The sequence below is a fragment of the Dunckerocampus dactyliophorus genome, chromosome 3, assembly GCF_027744805.1.
Source record: "Dunckerocampus dactyliophorus isolate RoL2022-P2 chromosome 3, RoL_Ddac_1.1, whole genome shotgun sequence".
Taxonomy (NCBI): Eukaryota; Metazoa; Chordata; class Actinopteri; order Syngnathiformes; family Syngnathidae; genus Dunckerocampus; species Dunckerocampus dactyliophorus.
This window is the reverse complement of record NC_072821.1, coordinates 14,827,048-14,845,362: the sequence shown is the minus strand read 5'-3', so window position 1 is coordinate 14,845,362 and position 18,315 is coordinate 14,827,048. Positions and strand designations below refer to the sequence as shown.

Below are 18,315 nucleotides of genomic sequence, written 5' to 3'. Positions count from 1 at the left end.
TTTTTCACCCCACTGTAGCTTAGAGAGCTTGTACTTTTTTGCAATTTTACTTGATTTTCCTTTTGCTTTTCTTCAGCAAATGTCACATAAGTAATGTCAATGTACCTCCATGGCATTGCAGAGCATTTTAAACAATCCTTTTGAGACGGTTGGTTCTCTTATTTTACCTCCGCACTCTGAGATGTTCCGAGCCCCGGCCACTTTGGTGACCTCTCTTCCTTCAGGTCCAGGGCAGACCTCACAGGACATCTGTCCCTCTTCATCCTGATAGGTACCAGATGGACACAGCACACACCTCCCCTGGTCGCCATCGTAGTAGGTGCCAACATTGCAGCTTACTATTGGACAGGTGGGGGAGTGACATTGGTATTTATCACATCAGTGCCAAACCTGCAGTAGCACTCAATAAATAAAAGTTACATTGTTTCTGCAAGGCGTTGCCATGCTTGTGTTTATTCTACATGCCTGCGTAAGGTGAGTGTTTTGTCTTGTGAGGACAAAAAATGCACACTCCCTAGACAAAAATAGCCCTGTAATGTGGCATCTTGGTGATTACAGTATGTACCCAGGCTAGTGTATAAGAGTTGTTTCCTCACAAAACAAAAACAAAGAATTAGGAGACCCAAAGCTTAATGTTGTCTGCACTTGTAATTAACGGCCATTTAAAGACACAGATCAGTGAGTGGCGTGTCATTAGGGCGCCTCACCGCAAGACCCATGAGAGGGGAAGCCAGACAACAAATAAACCCGGTTTGCCCTGCAGCCACGCAAATCAAACAGGCCTGACAACACTGCAGATTTACACCATAAACACACCACTTCAAGTGTGTAACAAGAACATAAAATTAAAGCAAGCCAGACTTCATCAGCAGCAGTTGCCTCTCCAGTGGAATCAAACAGGACCTCAACAAAGATATATTTCAATCATGCTGTAATCCCGAGAAGATTTCACAAAAGGAAAGTACAGTATGATAATCGCAGATTATTTAAGAGCTCCTGTGACAAGAAAGTTTAATCGGTGTCTGGCACGACGTTTATGTAACTAGGTACCATAAGGAAACCACTACTTTGTGTGGTAGAGCCTTTAAACATTGTTTTAAAAACCTCCTAAGAAGTGTGCCACAGATAACACTGTATGGATAACTACCACCCAGCAGCATAAATGTAAAAATGAACACATCATGTCTTTGTACAGCACGCCTGCAATATCCATATTTCTATATTTCTTACGGGTAAGCGATACTTGTACATTTACAATCAGAATCCACAACATAAGGTACACCTGCACAACTGAACGAGGACCAATCCAAGAGCAGAATCATATCAAAATTATACAAAGCCTTGACAGAGCAGTATAATCAACAATGTTTGTTGATGTGGTTTGCAATAGTGGAAAACTGCACGGTATTATACTGAGAGCTGTTGCTAACATATTTTGGTTTACTTATTTGAGTACTAGAAACACCACTAAACAACACACAAATAAAAGCACAACAACAAGCAGGGAATTGAATGAATCCCTCTGAGAATGTACCACCCACAAATTTATCGATCGTCTCTTTAGTCACGAAACTACCAGGCCTCAGGCACTTTCAAATGTCATTTCTGCCTCGTTCACTCAAATATATTTCTTATCGTATGTTATATTTACACAATGGCACATGTAGTATTACTTCTCTTATGCTTTACAGCAGTGATCCCCAACCCCCGGGCCGTGGCCCGATACCGGGCCGTGGGTCATTTGATAGCGGGCCGCACAGAAAGAAAAAATAATTTCCATTATTATTTTTTATTTTTATTATGTTTTATTTTGAAAAGTGGCCGGATTCTCTCTGTTACATCCGTCTCGCTTGACGCATGTCCATTGTGCGTGTGCTAACTTTATCTCATGCCGCACAGATAGACTACTACTGTATTTTTACCATTTTTCTTTCACCTCATATTTGGTCTCAAATGCTGATACTATGTGGGAATGTATAAAGGTAAGTTTTGATGACTTATTGAGTGCTAATGTGCACATTTGTCTTAAGTTAATTCATGCTAGCGCCCTGCCTTTTACCACACACGTCAAACAGCGATGTAATAATCTCTCTGGAAAAACTCCAGGCTTTTAATTTGATCTTATTCATGTCTTAGTTTTACACAATACATAATAAATAAGATAGATTAGATTGCTATATTGTATGAAGTTCCACCTAACAGCTGTAATCTACTACTGTAGAGCTAACAGTGACTCGACATACCTCCTGCCTGATCCTACACATGAACACACCAAGTGAAGGTATGCATGCTCTCCCTCACATTTGGTAACAACAAGTGACGCAAGAAACTTCAACATATCCAGTAAACAACTGCCCAGGCCACATAAAAGTGTATGAATGTGCTGGGCCGAGCCGTTAAAAGGCTGTGCAAACCTACTGTCTAATGCATTCATGTAGAAACCAGCCAGACAAAAGAACGACAAGCCTCCCTCCACAGCTGCCTCTGACACCTCCTATTACTTGATGGAGAACGGCTGCTGTGCGTCACCAAATTACTTTTAATGCCGTCTTTAAAAAAAAAAAAAAAAGCAAACAGAAGCGAATCAAAGAGAGTGTTTCTCTCTTATCTCTTAAAGCTTAATTAAAGGGACTCTGGGTTCCTCCCATTCAAAACCATGCCTGTAATTCATTTAGGTATGACTGTCTAATAGTCTTAAGAACTTGACTTGAGAGAATAAATCAATGAAAGTCTGCTGTTAGGCTCGAATGTGGAAAGTGGAAAGTGGAAGGCGTTGAAGCTCAGGCATTAATTCATTATGTGCGGCTCAGCAAATTGTTCAATTTTGCCGTCAAAGAAAAGAAAATATAATTCTCTCAAGAGCAGTTCAATTTTTCCGAGGCCCATTGTTTATTCTGAAAGAGCATGAGGAGCCGTCATAGCATTGTCCACTAACAGCTTTTATTTGACAGAGGGAAGCAGTGAGCGAAGAGACAGAGTGAGAAGGAAAGAAAGAAAAAAAACCTTGAAGCTTTTCAAATGCAAAGACCGCTTCTATAGAGTCCTCCAATTGATGGCCCCAAAGAGGTTTAAAAGACCTTTCACCTCTATTCAAGCCCTCAGTCTTTGCCTATTTGATGACATAGGAAAACACTCGGGTATCACAGTGGTAAGGAGCTGAACCCAATAAAAGGGGTCAGCTTTCTGAATCCCCCCATTCTGCTCGGCCCAATCGCTGCTCGCGCCCATCAAGCCCAGGCCCAAACAGCTGATGCTAATTGATTCCCATGGTGTGGCTGAAGTCAATTCTCTTTAGCAGTTTAGTGGCTGGGGGTCATGCAAAGTGGCCCCAGCTGGGGGGCACTTTGGATGCAGAAAGCGGGGTGCAAGGAGGGGGCGACACAAAACACTCAAACTGCCAGCTTGAATCAACAGTACTTCCTAAACGTTTTAAAACAAACATGGAAGAACTGCACCTCTTTTTGTATTTAATAGTGGACCTTTTTTTACATGCCAGTCATTCTAATGAATAGTGATAATGACTAAAGCAGACTAAAGAAAAAGGACGGCAGCCCATGAATACAAACGAAGGCGAGTGCGCCGCAGAGCCAGCAGAAAGGAAGTGAAAAGCACGTTTCTCCAAATGCACTGGAGGCTGCGTTGTGGAGCTCCTCTCAGCCCCAAACGGCCTTTTCAATGGAGTGGGCAAACTGAAAAGGACCAAACTGCAGAGCTAAGCCAGAGCGGGGAGGTGGGGGTGGAGGAGGGAAAAATATAGCTGCTTTAAAAAGCTGGAGGTTAAGAATGCCTTTCAGTCACCCCACCACCATCCACTATCCACCACTACCACCTCTTTTCTCCCAAATGACATGTCTACACCCCTGCCATGGCCAATAGACTGCTTCGTGTTGACCTACAAGCATAGTTATGGCACTTACTGGAAGCTTAAGAAAACAACATTTTATATGTTATATCATGTGCACTCGAGTAAATATATCAAGATATCAAATAAATACAGCTACTTGACCACGTGCACCTCATCATTTTGATCATCGTCAAGTACAGTTGGCCCAAAGTTACTGTATCAGCAGCATCCTCCTACTGTATCGTACATAACAACACGACAAATTACAGCCTCAGGAAAACATATCACAGCTCTCCCTATAAACAGAGAGGAGCCTGTTGTAGGAAGGATTTATTGTGGGGAAGTATCATAGCGCACCTAATAAATTGTTCATAAATATGTTGAGAAGTGGATAAGCCTCGAGAGGAAGAACATAGAAAAGTGACGCTGCAGCAGCGGCAATCAATTGGAGGAAATCTGTCTCGTGAATGACAACAGACTGGCCCGCAAATTCGGTTCAAAACTTGGGAGCAACTAACATTTTTGCAGCAGGTTGCAAAAAACACCAGAGCATTCCTGTAAAAAAAATGTAATAAATTACAGAGTGATTTGGACTTTTCATTTATGACTTTATATTAGCTATTTGGTGAGGTAAAAATATGACAATATGGCACCACCTTGCACTGACATCATGCACAAAATTATTATATTGACGGTCTGGCCCCTTAGTCCTTAGCTGCACAGCCTGTCTCAATATGTCACAGGTGTCAAACACGAGGCCCGGGGGCCAGATGTGGCCCGCCACATCATTTTATGCAGCCCGCGAAACCCTTGGAATAATGCATGTCAAGAATGCACTTCACCTCTGCCCTTCTAAATGTATTTGATCTGTCATTTTGACAGAAAAATTGTTCTTCTAAACGTCAGTATTATCTAATCATGCAGCAAGATATTCCAAGCATTTCTCAAAAACAATTACTTGAATGTCTGCTTGTCACCATGACATTCTCACTTCACTTCTCATTTCGGAGCAAGTTATCCATCAATTTGTTAGTAAAAATATAATAATGTAATGCATGGGCAACTGTGTAATAATATTATGAGGTTATATTCATATTTAGATTCATATATACTGACAGTTACAAGTGGCCCTCTGAGGGCAGCCGTAACTGCGATGTGGCCCTCAATGAAAATGAGTTTGACACCCCTGCTATATGGTATCAACATGCAGAAGCTACTGCAATATGACTACCTATAATCATTTGTCAAGGGGAACCACTTGTTCATCTCACAAAGCACCATGGTCCCTCATTGAGTATAATTTTAAATACAGTATTTCACCCAATACTTTATTTATTCAACTGCAGAGTTTATTTGAAGTGAGGCCTTTATTTAAGAGGATGTTTATGTTTAAAAGTGCTTGTGCCTGCACACACCATGATCAACGAAAATTGTTACTTTCCAGTTACAATGTGAAGGGAATGTGCAAAGTCCTCAAATGTGTATTGTGTGGTCATAATAGGTGTATGACCCGTTTTTGCTGATATGTTGCAGATATTTACATCAAAGCAGCAACAGACATATTTTTCTTGACAACAGCTTCATTCATTCAGGTGCTCTGGTGATCTTACTGTATATGTGTAGAGTGTTTCTGGTTGTGGTACTAATGTGTCAAATGACATTACTGATTATCATCAGGTGGAGTCATTAATTGATTTGCAGACTCTCCTGTAGACCGGACTATTACTGTGAGATTTGAGCCATATGACAAGTGATTACAATCAGAGGCCATGCAGGAAGAATCAGGGAAACAAAGGTTAATGAATATCCGCCTATTTTAAGCTGCTTACCAGATGCTTTGTATGAGTTAAGATGACGTCTGGCCACCCGAGAGTCATCTGCATAAATGTTCAGACCTCTAACTTGATTGGAAATCTGATAAGTACCCAAAAAATGAAAAGGCAAACTCACCACACCTCCTGCCCACCAGCACCTGTCCTGCGGCGCAGTGTCCTGGCGCTTCAGCAGGTTGAGCTAAATTCTTTGCCAGTTCGTAGTCTGAGCCGGCAAAGTGGAGGTGGAACTGTTCCCGGTTAATGGACTTCCGCAGCGTGCGGATGGTCTTCCTCAGCCTCTTCTCGGAGCGCCGTCGCACACAGTTCAGGTCGCAGCTCTCTGCTGAGAGAAGAAGTAGATACCACAACTGTCTCCAGGAGGGGAGGAAAGGTGCCACCTTTGTGTGTGATGCATGTGCGCTCGCGTGTTGTAGGTTTTTACATGCAAACATGGACATGCGTGTGGACAAACACCTCAGGACAGAGAAAGACTAACTGTGTTTAGAACCTGGTGCCCCACATTACAGCCCACCACCATCACAGCACAGTCAAAACAGGAGATACTTTAACAGTTTGGGGTTGTGACAGACAGCAGCAAAAGGAGGAGATGAAGAAGCAAAGACTGCAGGCAGGCAGGCAGAGACCAACCTGTTACCTCCTCTAGGTTCACATCCAGCTCAAACTCGGCGGTGATGGACGAGCCGTCTTCGTCGGCCGCTTTCCTGCCATGGCGGCTGCGTCCTCGCTGCGCCGACGAGGTGCATCGCAAGCTCACGTAGCTGAACTGGACGTTTTCCGTGAAGAGGAACCTGCTATCTGTGAATATTTGGAACGTCATCAATTGCTAGACAATCACTCATTGAGTGCCCTACTCAATGGGATGGAAATTGATGTAAATTGAGATAGAATGGGATGCCATTGCTGCCATTATGTCGTAACACCACGGTAGATTTAGCACCGCACAGAAGCCCTTTACAAGAAGCAAAATATTCATACTTCATTTGATTTATGGCTGCGATCAGAGTGGACCGTAAAGAAGCCTTTTGCTAATTCCATTCCTGTCTGTTACTGGCAGACTAAGTGATGCACTGAGACAATCCAAACAAACCACATCACTTGGCCCACGCATTTCTTTCACATTTGCGTCTGGCTTTGGGGTTTGTTTTGAAGCGGCTATCATGTCTGCTTGATCTTCTGGAGATGATGGTTTACAAAATAGCACCGGTTCTTGGTATAAACTGCTTATATGAAGGATTGTTTTCCTGCGATTGGCTGCCAAAGTCAGCTGGGATAGGCTCCAGCATATCCCCACGACCCTAGTGAGGAGAAGCGGCACGGAAAATGGATGGGTGGACATACTGTATATTTGTCGACCAAATCCTGTTTGTCTTTGAAATCCTTGGAATATTATTTTGGTTTTGTTGTAATCGTTATTATTTTATACTGTACAAAAGTGTGAGGCCATCATAAATTTGTTTTCAAACTCACAGTTCATAAAAGCTGCATGAATTTAATATATTTTATAGTACATACTAGTGACGGAAATTTCGCCTCTTTTTAAAGAGCCGCTTATTTTGGCTCGGCTCACTGAAAAGAGCCGGTTCTTTCGTCTTCCATGTGGCTCCTCAGATTTTTTTTGCGGTCTTAAATTAATTTATTACCAAATGATGTGTATTGTGTAAAATGAATTACTAATGTAAAAAATACATGATATCAAATGTTTATGTTTTTTGAATGGCTTTATTTAAACCTCAATGAGCAGCTAGAAAAATATATTATAATGTTATATTGTAAAAAAAATACCCATCTCAATAGATAAATTCATGCAAATTTCTCACAAACGAATCAGCTCTAAGAACACCGGACTGTGTTTTTAACCCCGCCCCTCTCCCTGCTCAATGTGGACACAGAGACGCCGCCGCACGTCTTGACCAATGACATTCGCTTTTAACAGAAAAAAAAGACTAGGAAAGCACTAATGTGCTACAATTGGCTCCCAACAACGCGAGCTGACGTTCACTTTACAGATCCGGCTCCTACAGCCAGTATTTAGGGTGACACCCCTTAAAATACACTTTGATTTGTATAGAATCCAGTGAAATGTACTTTAAAAACATGACCACGCATGCCAAAGTTACCTATTTTCAAAACGATACAAACTGAAAATGAAGGCAAAAAAACAATAACACAATTACACTTTCGATTTGAAAGTGTCGAAATAATACTAAGCACCTTTGAGTGCTTAGAAAAGTGCTATAAATTATTATTAGTGTTATTATTTATGTCAGCCTTTATTCCTATATTCTGTTACTGAATAAGATATCTAGAAACTCTATATTTGTATTACACGTTTAGCCTTTTCTTTCCTTATTGGGAAACTGATAACCTAGTACATGATGGGTACAGGAGGTGAGCATGCTATCAGTAAAATGCTAAAGGATTAAATACGCTTTGGTGCTTCCTACTTCTTTTCGGACATGTTGAATTGCGTGTGTGATGTGTGATGTTCCTTGATGTAACTGTCAAGCATGTTTGAAGAGGATAAATAATCAGGAGATTTTTTTTTGTTGTAACGGAACATGAAATGTTGATGACTAGGTTTACCTAGTTAAAAATGGGTATAACGGTTATAATAAAAAAGAATTTGTGACGCTTGTTGTGTTGTTGCAAGCTGTGTACCTGAGCGTGCTGAGTTCAAGCCCTCCTTGAGTCGCTCCTGACTTCTTTTTAAGTTACACTTTGTCGTGCCTGACTTGAACGTTGCTGTGGTTTTAATGCGGGGAACACCGGACATCTGTGAACCTGCGCCGTAAACAAGATGCTGTCATTTTGACCCATGTAAACATCCAGTGAAAACATCCAAAGCCTCAGTGATGAGAATCTCCATTTGAATCAGAGATTGTTTTGTACTTGCCAAAGCAATGTGAGCCGCTGTTGTTCTTTTGTGTGTCAGCCAAGCAGGGCAGAGGCATTCCACAGGTCACGGTGTAGGAATCCTCCGTACCTGAAAACACACATACGAGAGGCCGTGACACGCCGACCGCCACACACAAAAGTTAGGGCCACAAAAGCAAACAAGCAACGTGTAGGAACACGACATCATCTCCGTGATGACTATGTGCGCAACAGCCGATTGACTAATTGTGTTTCTGTTTGTATGTTTTAATCATGTTCAAGACTGGGCAGGCTGTTTTGTAAGGACACTGCATCTTGAGGTCACCTTATATCATTGTAACGGGTCTTAACTAAATGCAGCAAAGTACAACTAATGGTGTTTAGAATGATTTGCAAGGACACAATCATCACAATAGCTGCAATTAAAACACTTATATGTACAACGGCACTGGGGTACAGCTCTTCATCAATGAACCAGTGATAGTATTATTCTATCTCCACTGTACAAAGCAAAGTCCGTAAAGGCATGCATGGATGAGTTTGGTGTCAAAAACAAATAATCTTCGAGATGAATAGACAAAAAAGACACACTCCAACATCTTGCAGGGAGTCTCCCCAGAAGAGCGGAAGCTGCTACAGCTTTTAATAACCACGCGTAGCAATACTTTTGTCGATATAGTGTTGAATATTAAGCTAGAGTGAGGTTTCTCTGAGTTAAACTAGTTAATATGTCAGCAGAGACGGATTTAATATGTGAAGGTTGTAAATGATGAAGCCTTTTGAACAGTTGTCAATGTTGAAAAGATGCAGGAAGTGTCACAGCTCAGATGATAAGCAGCAAAAACAGTCGGAGAAATGTCAGAACACAGAAAAATGGAATACAATGCAGTGGAACCTTGGTTAGCGTCATTAATCCATTACAGAAGGTCGGGCTCAATCTGAAATGTGCTGTAACCCAATCAATTTTTCCCCTAAGAAATAATGAAAATTAATCCGTTTCAGACACCTAAAAATGTTAACACAAAACAAATGAAAATGACGAATGACGAATGAAAGGAATAAATGAACACTTTTAGCCATGAGCCACTTTTATCTTATTTGAAGACTTGATTGCTGACAAAAACAGCAAGCAGCGATCCGCATGAACGACACCTTTGTGTTTTGCTGTGAGTTATTTCTTCATTTCAATAGTGTTTCTATTCTTCTTCATCAACGTGCAGGCACTGGGAACTTTCTTTGGCTCCATTTTGGGTTATTGTGCATCCGTGATCAATAAGAACTGTGTTAGTTATCAAAGAACCACAGAGTCAACCGCTGATGATGTCATAGAAAGAGCTGGACAGTTGGACTCAGGCACTGTATTAACAACACAACAAGTAGTGCATATTGTACGCTCACCGAGGTTCCACAGTACACTGGGGAGTCATTTGGGGAGTTTGTTTGGGGAGTAATGTTCATCCTTATCATGGCAGGATCGGTCATAAGTAAACTACAGTGGAAGCTTGAATACCTGTAAGGCTGTCAAATGAGGAATTTAAGCTAAAGTTGTTCGAACCACTATCATGCATGATGTCAGGTTGAAAGAAGCATACATGTTTTATATGGGGAGAGTTTGAACCTGGAACAGATTATTTTTATTTCCATTATTTTCGATGGGAAAATGAGTTTTGATATGGGTCAGCCAGTGTCATGGTTCGCGCTGTGGTTGGCCAGAGAGGTTCCACTGTGCTGGTAGATGTGCTTGATCCAACTCACCGCTGCTGATGTGAACTTGGGACTGGCATGTCAGGAAGCAGCGGTCGCCTCCCTCCTGCTTGCTACAGTTCAATGTAGGCTTAGATGTGGGTTTTGAAGCTGGTAAACCCTCTGCCTCTAGATAGAAACCACAATAAAACTCCAAGGTAAAAAGAGGAACACGTTGGACAAGAGCAAAGGAGGAAGAGGAACATAATATTTGACGAGCCAGAAGAGCGAGGCTCTGATTATTTAACAAGTGCACACAAGAAACCGAGCGAGTGAGAATACATGAGAAAAGAGAACAGAATTCAAAGTATCTCCTGTTTTTATCCCACACCCACTCCAAAATCTTATACATCCTTCACAGTTGGGAAAAAAAAAAACAGGGCAACTTATCATGCAGAGGAGGCACTGACTTACCAATACAGTCCTTTTTGTTCCAGTGGAGCTTGTAGCCGGGGTTGCAGAAGCATTCAAATCCACCCTGGGTGTTCTCACAACCCTGCTCACAACCGCCATTGTTCATGCTACATTCATTTATATCTGACAAAGAAGACAGAAAGTCTTGTATTCGACACGGCTCTCGGCTACAACCACAGTATTCAACATACTGTAAAGGACAGTGTCATCAAAGCATACAATGTCTTTATGCTACAGCTCTCATTGGATGTCATTACATTGCACAGGTGTACATACATAAGCTGTTTCTCTCTATATGTGTGTGTGTGTGTGTAGCCTCCTCCACCCGGGCCTGCTCTCACCTCCACAGTGGGCCAGTCCGTACATGGTGTAGCCTTTGTTGCACAGACACTGAAAGCTACCGGGGGAGTTCACGCACGTGTGATCACACGTCCGCTCAAAGAAGCACTCGTCTATATCTGTAATCAAAATCAAGCACATGAGATAATAGCAGGGCATCAGGAGGGAATTCCCACCCAAACATACACACACAGGTGTATTTGATCCCGATGCCGCCCACAAAGCGGAGTAACATGCAGGGTGTGCTACATCAGGGGAGGCATTGTCGGCCTGCAATGTTTGACAGTAATTATAGATGAGTTGAAAGTAATAAAGTTTCACGGAGAAGCTGTAAATTTAGGTTCAGTTAAAAGCGATTGTCATTACACACAACACATTACACATGATATACTGCTGAGATTTAAAAGGTTCCATTACGTCTGCATCCTAGTACAGCACTGAATACAACATCTTCAAGTCTTCTTTTTCAGATTGCAATACAGATTAGTAAGTAAGTAAGTAAGTAAGATGCAAGATGTATGCATACCGCATCAGAGGCGCAGAGCTGACTTTGGGTGAGAGGTGGGGTACACCCTGGACTGGTCACCAGTCAATCACTGGACACTTATAGATAAACAACCATTCACACTCACATTCACTGAGCAGGGACTGAACCCACGCTGCCTGCAGCTAAAGTCAGGCAAGTCAACCACTTGACCACCAGTGACATACTGTAAATATATGAATGAAATTAAATTCATTTTATTCATTTTTATCATCAGCTATTGCAATTGATGGAGTCCTGTCAAACTTACAGATGAGATTTAATTACAATTTGTGTATCATGAAGTTGCCTTAAACAAAATATAAGACATAGTTTCCTAATAACTTGTTGCAGCAACGCTGTTGGTAAGATGTGCAGCACAAGCGTGTCCTAAAAATATATATGCTGAATAACCTTTTGAAGGTTTATAATCAATAGAATATATAGAATATATTTTTTTTGTTCGTTTTAGAACAAAACCACAAAACAACATCTGACTTCGCTGTGTTTTGCATAGAAAAAAAACAATTAGAGATGCTTTTCATCGGACCGCGACAACATAATGTAGATAATTATTATTATAATTATCATTATTACTGTATATATATATATATAAAACTTCATATAATAATACTACAATACATTAAAAATAAAATGTGTATAAAAAATACAATATATAATAATATGACTCTAATGGTGCACAAAACTTTATATTTCTGTCGTTATGTGCAACATCTAGGGCTGTCAAAAATAGCGGTAACTACTGAAATTGATTTCATTAATTATGTTAAGCATAATGCATACGCATCATGGCAAGCTCTCTGTTATGACGGCTGACGGCGGCACAGTGTAGCTCCCCACAGAGTCATACAGTGTCTGACACTCTTTTCTAACTTCATTCTAACCTGAACACATCAACAGCAGTGCAACACCATATACAGTATGTATCTTCAACTTCAAACAAACACGCCATTCGTCATTGCAACGACACTTCCGCATTGTCACTCGGCAGACTGCGAGATGCATTCATGGACACTTCGAACATCCCAACAACGTCTTTTTCTGGGGACCTAGTGTACAGTTTTTTTAACGTTAATACAGGTTGCTCATTAAGCGGATAACCAATGAAGTGACTAATTCACTTTGGTGAAAAAATGTTTTCAGATTGTTTTTAGGTACTTCTTAGTCCCATTTATATGTTTGTTTATTTACTGAAAAACATTTCTGTTCTTACCTTTTTATCTGTATATGAAGTACATGCACCCTCCTTCTCCAGGAAAAGTTCTGATACTTTGTTGTAAAAGTCTGATCACCTCCTGGTGAGCGTGAGTATATAATCCTCCATCATGGCAGTCAAATTCATTCATTCAAATCAGCGGAGCATAAAAATATATTGCATTTGACTTGTTTGATCTAGCTGTAACCAGCACTGCTGTTTGTGTATTACAATAAAATAAAAATAAAAACTCTGGCTTTTCTGGCCTTCAAGATGCATCGGTACTGCAAGTGCGTCTCGTATGACATTTCTGTTTATTTTATTGTCCGTTTAGAAAAATAATGGTGTCACACCTACATGAAAGCCATTATACAGGCTGTATAGAGTCATAGTGAATAATAAATGTTTCTACAACATTATATTATTGCCGACATGCTGACAAACACAAACTGGCAGGCGCCATGATCCTGCTTCGTGTGCACTCAAAAGGTAGACGGGGCTTGCGCACTAATCCGAGAAGCCACGCTCATGGTGGCCTCGTCTTAATTTTCTGCCCTGTACTTGATTGGGAAATGTGCAAATTCAGTAATTTTTACATAAGAAAATGTTTAAAATGATGGGTATCATACAGAAAATATATTTATAATACAGTTCAATGAACAAATATGCATATTTATTTTATGTTATTATTAGATTTTTTTTTTATTTATTTTAATCTTAACATAAAACATTGTCTGTATAGTTAATAATGTTTTTATGATGATGTCAGATTGACACTGGAACAAATTATTTGTATTTCCATAAATTCTCATGGGAAATTGTTTCCAAATCCAAGAGACTGACAAGCATCCCAGAACAGATTGTGGTTGTTAGTGATTACAGTGTACAACAAGGGTTGTGATAGGATTACTGTGTTACTTTGTGATTGACACCCCTGAAGGGATAAACTGAAGCGAAAAAAGCAGTGTGGTGCAGATACTGTAGTACTGTACCTTGACATGACCGCTCATCAGTCAGCAGCTTGAAGCCTTTCCTGCAGTTGCACTCGAAGCTGCCGATGGTGTTCCTGCAGAAGTGTTCGCAGCCGCCGTTTTGAACCTCACACTCGTCAATGTCTGAGAGCAGGACACAGGTTCTCAACATGATGACATACTGGTGAGCATGGACCAGAGATGCAGGAAAGATTGGTGACTAGTTGCGATAGTCTCTCTGTGAAGACTCTGGATGGACGAGTGGCAGTCTGACCTTTGCATGTTTTTGCATCTGGCTGCAGCGTGAAGCCAACGGGGCAGCTGCAGCGCACGCCCGTGGATGTGTCTTTACATGTGCAGTCACACCCCCCATTGTTGACTGCACAGGTCTCTGCAATGACAGCCCATAAGGCAAATGTACAGTCTATAAAAGATGAAAGACCATTTCCAAAATATACAAAAACATGTTCAAAGAAAGGTGAAAGAGGATTCATGTAATAAGTGTAATATAATCCGCTTTAGAGGATATATAAAGAACAAGCAAAGAACATACAGTATCATAGTCTGGCCTGAACACACATTTACTAGGTACACCTGCACATTCTACTTGTAATAACATCTAATACAATAACGGTGTGGAAAATTTTGCCTTTTCAAAGACAACCTGAAAGGCATGGCTGTCAACAGCCACAATGTATACCAACAGATTGTCTATGAGTGTCTATGATATTTTGTACCATAAAAGTTGTTCAGCAAAACAATTAGGTTTTACTAATGAGATCACTTAAAATAAACATTTTTTTCTATGGCTTGTGGGACTCCTGAAGCAGCTGACGGGTACCGGCAGGCCAAGCGGCACGCGGCTTCGGCGGTGGTCGAGGCAAAAACTCGGGTGTGGGAGGAGTTCGGTGAGGCCATGGAACACGACTTTCGGTCGGCCTCGAAGAGGTTCTGGCAAACCGTCCGGCGCCTCAGAAAGGGGAAGCAGTGCCCGGTCCACACTGTTTACAGTGGGGACGGGAGCCTGCTGACCTCGACTGAGGATATAGTTGGGCGGTGGAAGGAATACTTTGAGGCCCTTCTCAATCCCACTGACATACCTTCCCTAGAGGAAGCAGAGACTGAGGATACGAACGCGGACAGTTCCATCACCGTGGCTGAGGTATCTGGGGTAGTCAAAATGCTCCCCAGTGGCAAAGCTCCGGGGGTGGACGAGTTTCGCCCTGAATTCCTCAAGGCTTTGGATGTTGCGGGACTGTCTTGGCTGACACGTCTCTTCAACATTGCGTGGAAGTCGGGAACAGTACCTCTGGATTGGCAGACTGGGGTTTTCAAGAAGGGTGACCGGAGGGTGTGTTCCAACTATAGGGGGATCACACTCCTCAGCCTCCCTGGGAAAGTCTATTCCAGGGTGCTGGAGAGAAGGGTACGACCATTAATCGAACCTCGGCTACAGGAGGTGCAATGTGGTTTTCGTCCTGGTCGCGGAACACTGGACCAGCTCTACACCCTTGCAAGGGTCCTGGAGGGTACTTGGGAGTTTGCCCAACCGGTCTACATGTGCTTTGTGGACCTGGAAAAGGCATTCGACCGTGTCCCTCGCGGTGTCCTGTGGGGGGTGCTCCGGGAGTATGGGATTGGTGGCGCGCTACTACGTGCCATTCAGTCCTTGTACAACCGGAGCAGGAGCCTGGTTCGCATTGCCAGTAGTAAGTCAAGCCTGTTTCCGGTGAACTTTGGCCTCCTCCAAGGCTGCCCTTTGTCACCGATTCTGTTCATAATTTTCATGGACAGAATTTCTAGGCGCAGCCAAGGTGTCGAGGGAGTCCAGTTCGGGGGCACTAGGATCTCATCTCTGCTATTTGCAGACGATGTGGTCCTGACGGCCTCATCGAGCTGTGACCTGCAGCGTTTACTGGGACGGTTTGCATCTGAGTGTGAAGCTTCTGGGATGAGACTCAGCACCTCCAAATCCGAGGCCATGGTTCTCAGTCGGAAAAGGGTGGATTGCTCCCTCCGGGTTGGGAATGAGGTCCTGCCCCAGGTGGAGGAGTTCAAGTATCTCGGGGTCTTGTTCACGAGTGAGGGAAGGTTGGAGCGTGAGGTCGATAGGCGGATCGGCGCAGCGTCTGCAGTAATGCGGTCGCTGTACCGGACCGTCGTGGTGAAGAGAGAGCTGAGCCGGAAGGCAAAGCTCTCAATTTACCGATCGATCTATGTTCCCACCCTCACCTATGGTCATGAGCTTTGGGTCATGACCGAAAGAACGAGATCGCGGATACAAGCGGCTGAAATGAGTTTTCTTCGTAGGGTAGCGGGACTCACCCTAAGAGACAGGGTGAGGAGCTCGGTTATCCGAGAGGAGCTCAGAGTAGAGCCGCTGCTCCTTCACATCGAGAGGAGCCAGCTGAGGTGGCTCGGGCATCTAGTCCGGATGCCTCCCGGACGCCTCCCTGGTGAGGTGTTTCGGGCATGCCCAGCCGGGAGAAGGCCCCGGGGAAGACCTAGGACACGCTGGAGGGATTATGTCTCACAGCTGGCCTGGGAACGCCTCGGTGTCCTCCCGGTGAAGCTGGAGGAGGTGGTCGGGGACCGGGAAGTCTGGGCTTCCCTACTGAGACTGCTGCCCCCGCGACCCGGACCCGGATAAGCGGAGGAAAATGGAATGGAATGGAATGGAGTTTTTTTCTATTGAATTTATGAGGAAAAAATGTCATAGCCTAAGTTCTGGTGGATATTAAGATCTCAAGGACAAACACACTAAATTTCAACATGAAACAAGGGGGCAACAGTGAAGCATATGCGTCACAATGATGCAGCAGTAAAAGAAGACTCTAAAAAAAAAAAAAAAAAAGAGTAGAAAATGAAAATTTGACTTTTAACAGCGACTGCACTAGAAGATATGCGTTTACCAAAAACGCGGTGGGGAAGCAGATGTGTTTACTTTGAAATTAAGTAAACTCTGTTTTGAAGGAATATAATCTGTGGAGGCACTTTCAAACAAAACATCACCACTTTGACGCAATGCAATCCCCTATTACTCCTGATTTTAAAATTTGGACTTGTGCAAGTATATAAAAATAAATAAATAAATAAATATATATACAGAAATCCCGAATTTATTGTTAATTTATTGTTAAATTATTGTTAATTGGTTTCAGACCCAACCGTGATAAGTGAATCAGCAAGTGAAGTAGGATACCTTATAAATAAGGAATGCTACTTCACTTATCACAGTTGGGTTATCATACTTGAGTATAAAAAACTGTTTTACATAAATTTAACATTATTAGAGCCCTCTAGACATGAACTAACACCCCTATAGTTACCTTTACACTCGTATCACCCAATATAGTAGACATAATAAGTGTAAATAAGCCATTTAAGCCATAAATAAGGTTTGTGCTCATGTGTGTTGCGATAAATGTGTTCCCTAGGGCAGCAGAGTGAGTGGTGGACAGGAACTGCACCGGGGGTTGAGTGTTGAGTTTCATCTTGTTGTGGGTTACGGACGCAACAGTAACACGTGTTTTTGCTAGGGATTATTGTGCCTGTTCTGAGATAATTCAAAGCTGAAATAAAAGTATTTTGTTCCAACAATTAAGTATGGTGATTGTGTGTCTCACCGAACATTAGAGTAACATTTCTGACACCTAGTGACTTGTGTTGAATACTACGTCAACGTCTTTGAATGAATCTTTTCTGAATGCCTTACACAGTATAAACACTCCTGATCCAAATTTTAAGACCAGTTGAAAAATTGCAAGAATTTACATTTTGCCCTGTTGACTCTTAAGGAGCTTCTAAGGAGAGCTTCAAAATGCAAAAAGAAGAAATGAGAGTGAGGCAACTGGTCATTACCAGTCATCAACGGCCTTCATCAAGGACATTCATCAGGGATGTCCCCTGCAACATCTCCACATAGCCAGCTACCGTTTGACACCCCTGCACAACGTCAAGCTCCATTGTTCCATTGAAGGAAAAATCACCCCAGATCATGACGGCGCTCCCTCCACTGTGCCGTGTGGAAAACATCTCAGGTGGGATCTTCTTGTCATGCCAGTAACATTGGAGGGCATCAGGACCGTTAAGGTCACATTTTGGTATAATAAAACTTTCTTCCACAATTCAGTGTCCCATGTTTGATGCTCTCGTGCAAATTCCAAATGAGCAATTTAGTAGTGTGGAATGACACGTGGCCTTTGAAGACATTTTTTGTTCTTAAAAGCCTTCTTTCGCAGATGCTGTCGAATGGTTATTGGACTGCACTTGGCACCAGTAACAACCTCAGTTTGAGCTGAGGATCGTCCCATGTTTTGACAGACACCTCCGACTCAGGTCGATTTTTTTGGGTCTACCACTTGACATTTTGAGAGAAAGCTGTTTTGCTGATCATGACAGTGTGAATACCCAAGTGAAAATGATATTGAATCCATGTTTTTGAGAAGATTTTGGCTTTTAAAGGATGTGGTCTTAAAACTTTTGATCAGCCTATTTCAGTTTAATGGTTGAAATAAATTGCTGACCCACATTTTTTTTTTGTTTGACTTTTGATT

General features: G+C 42.2%; 1 protein-coding gene across 5 annotated transcripts in view; it reads right to left on the bottom strand.

Moving 5' to 3' along the window:
• scube2 (signal peptide, CUB domain, EGF-like 2) overlaps window positions 1-18,315 on the bottom strand; it is a 38,656-nt gene that overhangs the window by 12,713 nt on the left and 7,628 nt on the right. For 2 of the 5 annotated variants that reach the window (XM_054770817.1, XM_054770818.1), the window contains exons 8-17: window positions 14,034-14,150; window positions 13,781-13,903; window positions 11,052-11,168; window positions 10,711-10,833; window positions 10,309-10,425; window positions 8,573-8,662; window positions 8,338-8,460; window positions 6,307-6,474; window positions 5,795-6,001; window positions 168-338 (exon numbers count right to left, since the gene is read on the bottom strand). In XM_054770817.1, coding sequence (XP_054626792.1) covers window positions 168-338; window positions 5,795-6,001; window positions 6,307-6,474; window positions 8,338-8,460; window positions 8,573-8,662; window positions 10,309-10,425; window positions 10,711-10,833; window positions 11,052-11,168; window positions 13,781-13,903; window positions 14,034-14,150 — 1,356 coding nt within the window. The remainder of the gene's footprint in view (window positions 1-167; window positions 339-5,794; window positions 6,002-6,306; window positions 6,475-8,337; window positions 8,461-8,572; window positions 8,663-10,308; window positions 10,426-10,710; window positions 10,834-11,051; window positions 11,169-13,780; window positions 13,904-14,033; window positions 14,151-18,315) is intronic. The other 3 variants (XM_054770819.1, XM_054770821.1, XM_054770822.1) reach the window with 3 other exon arrangements.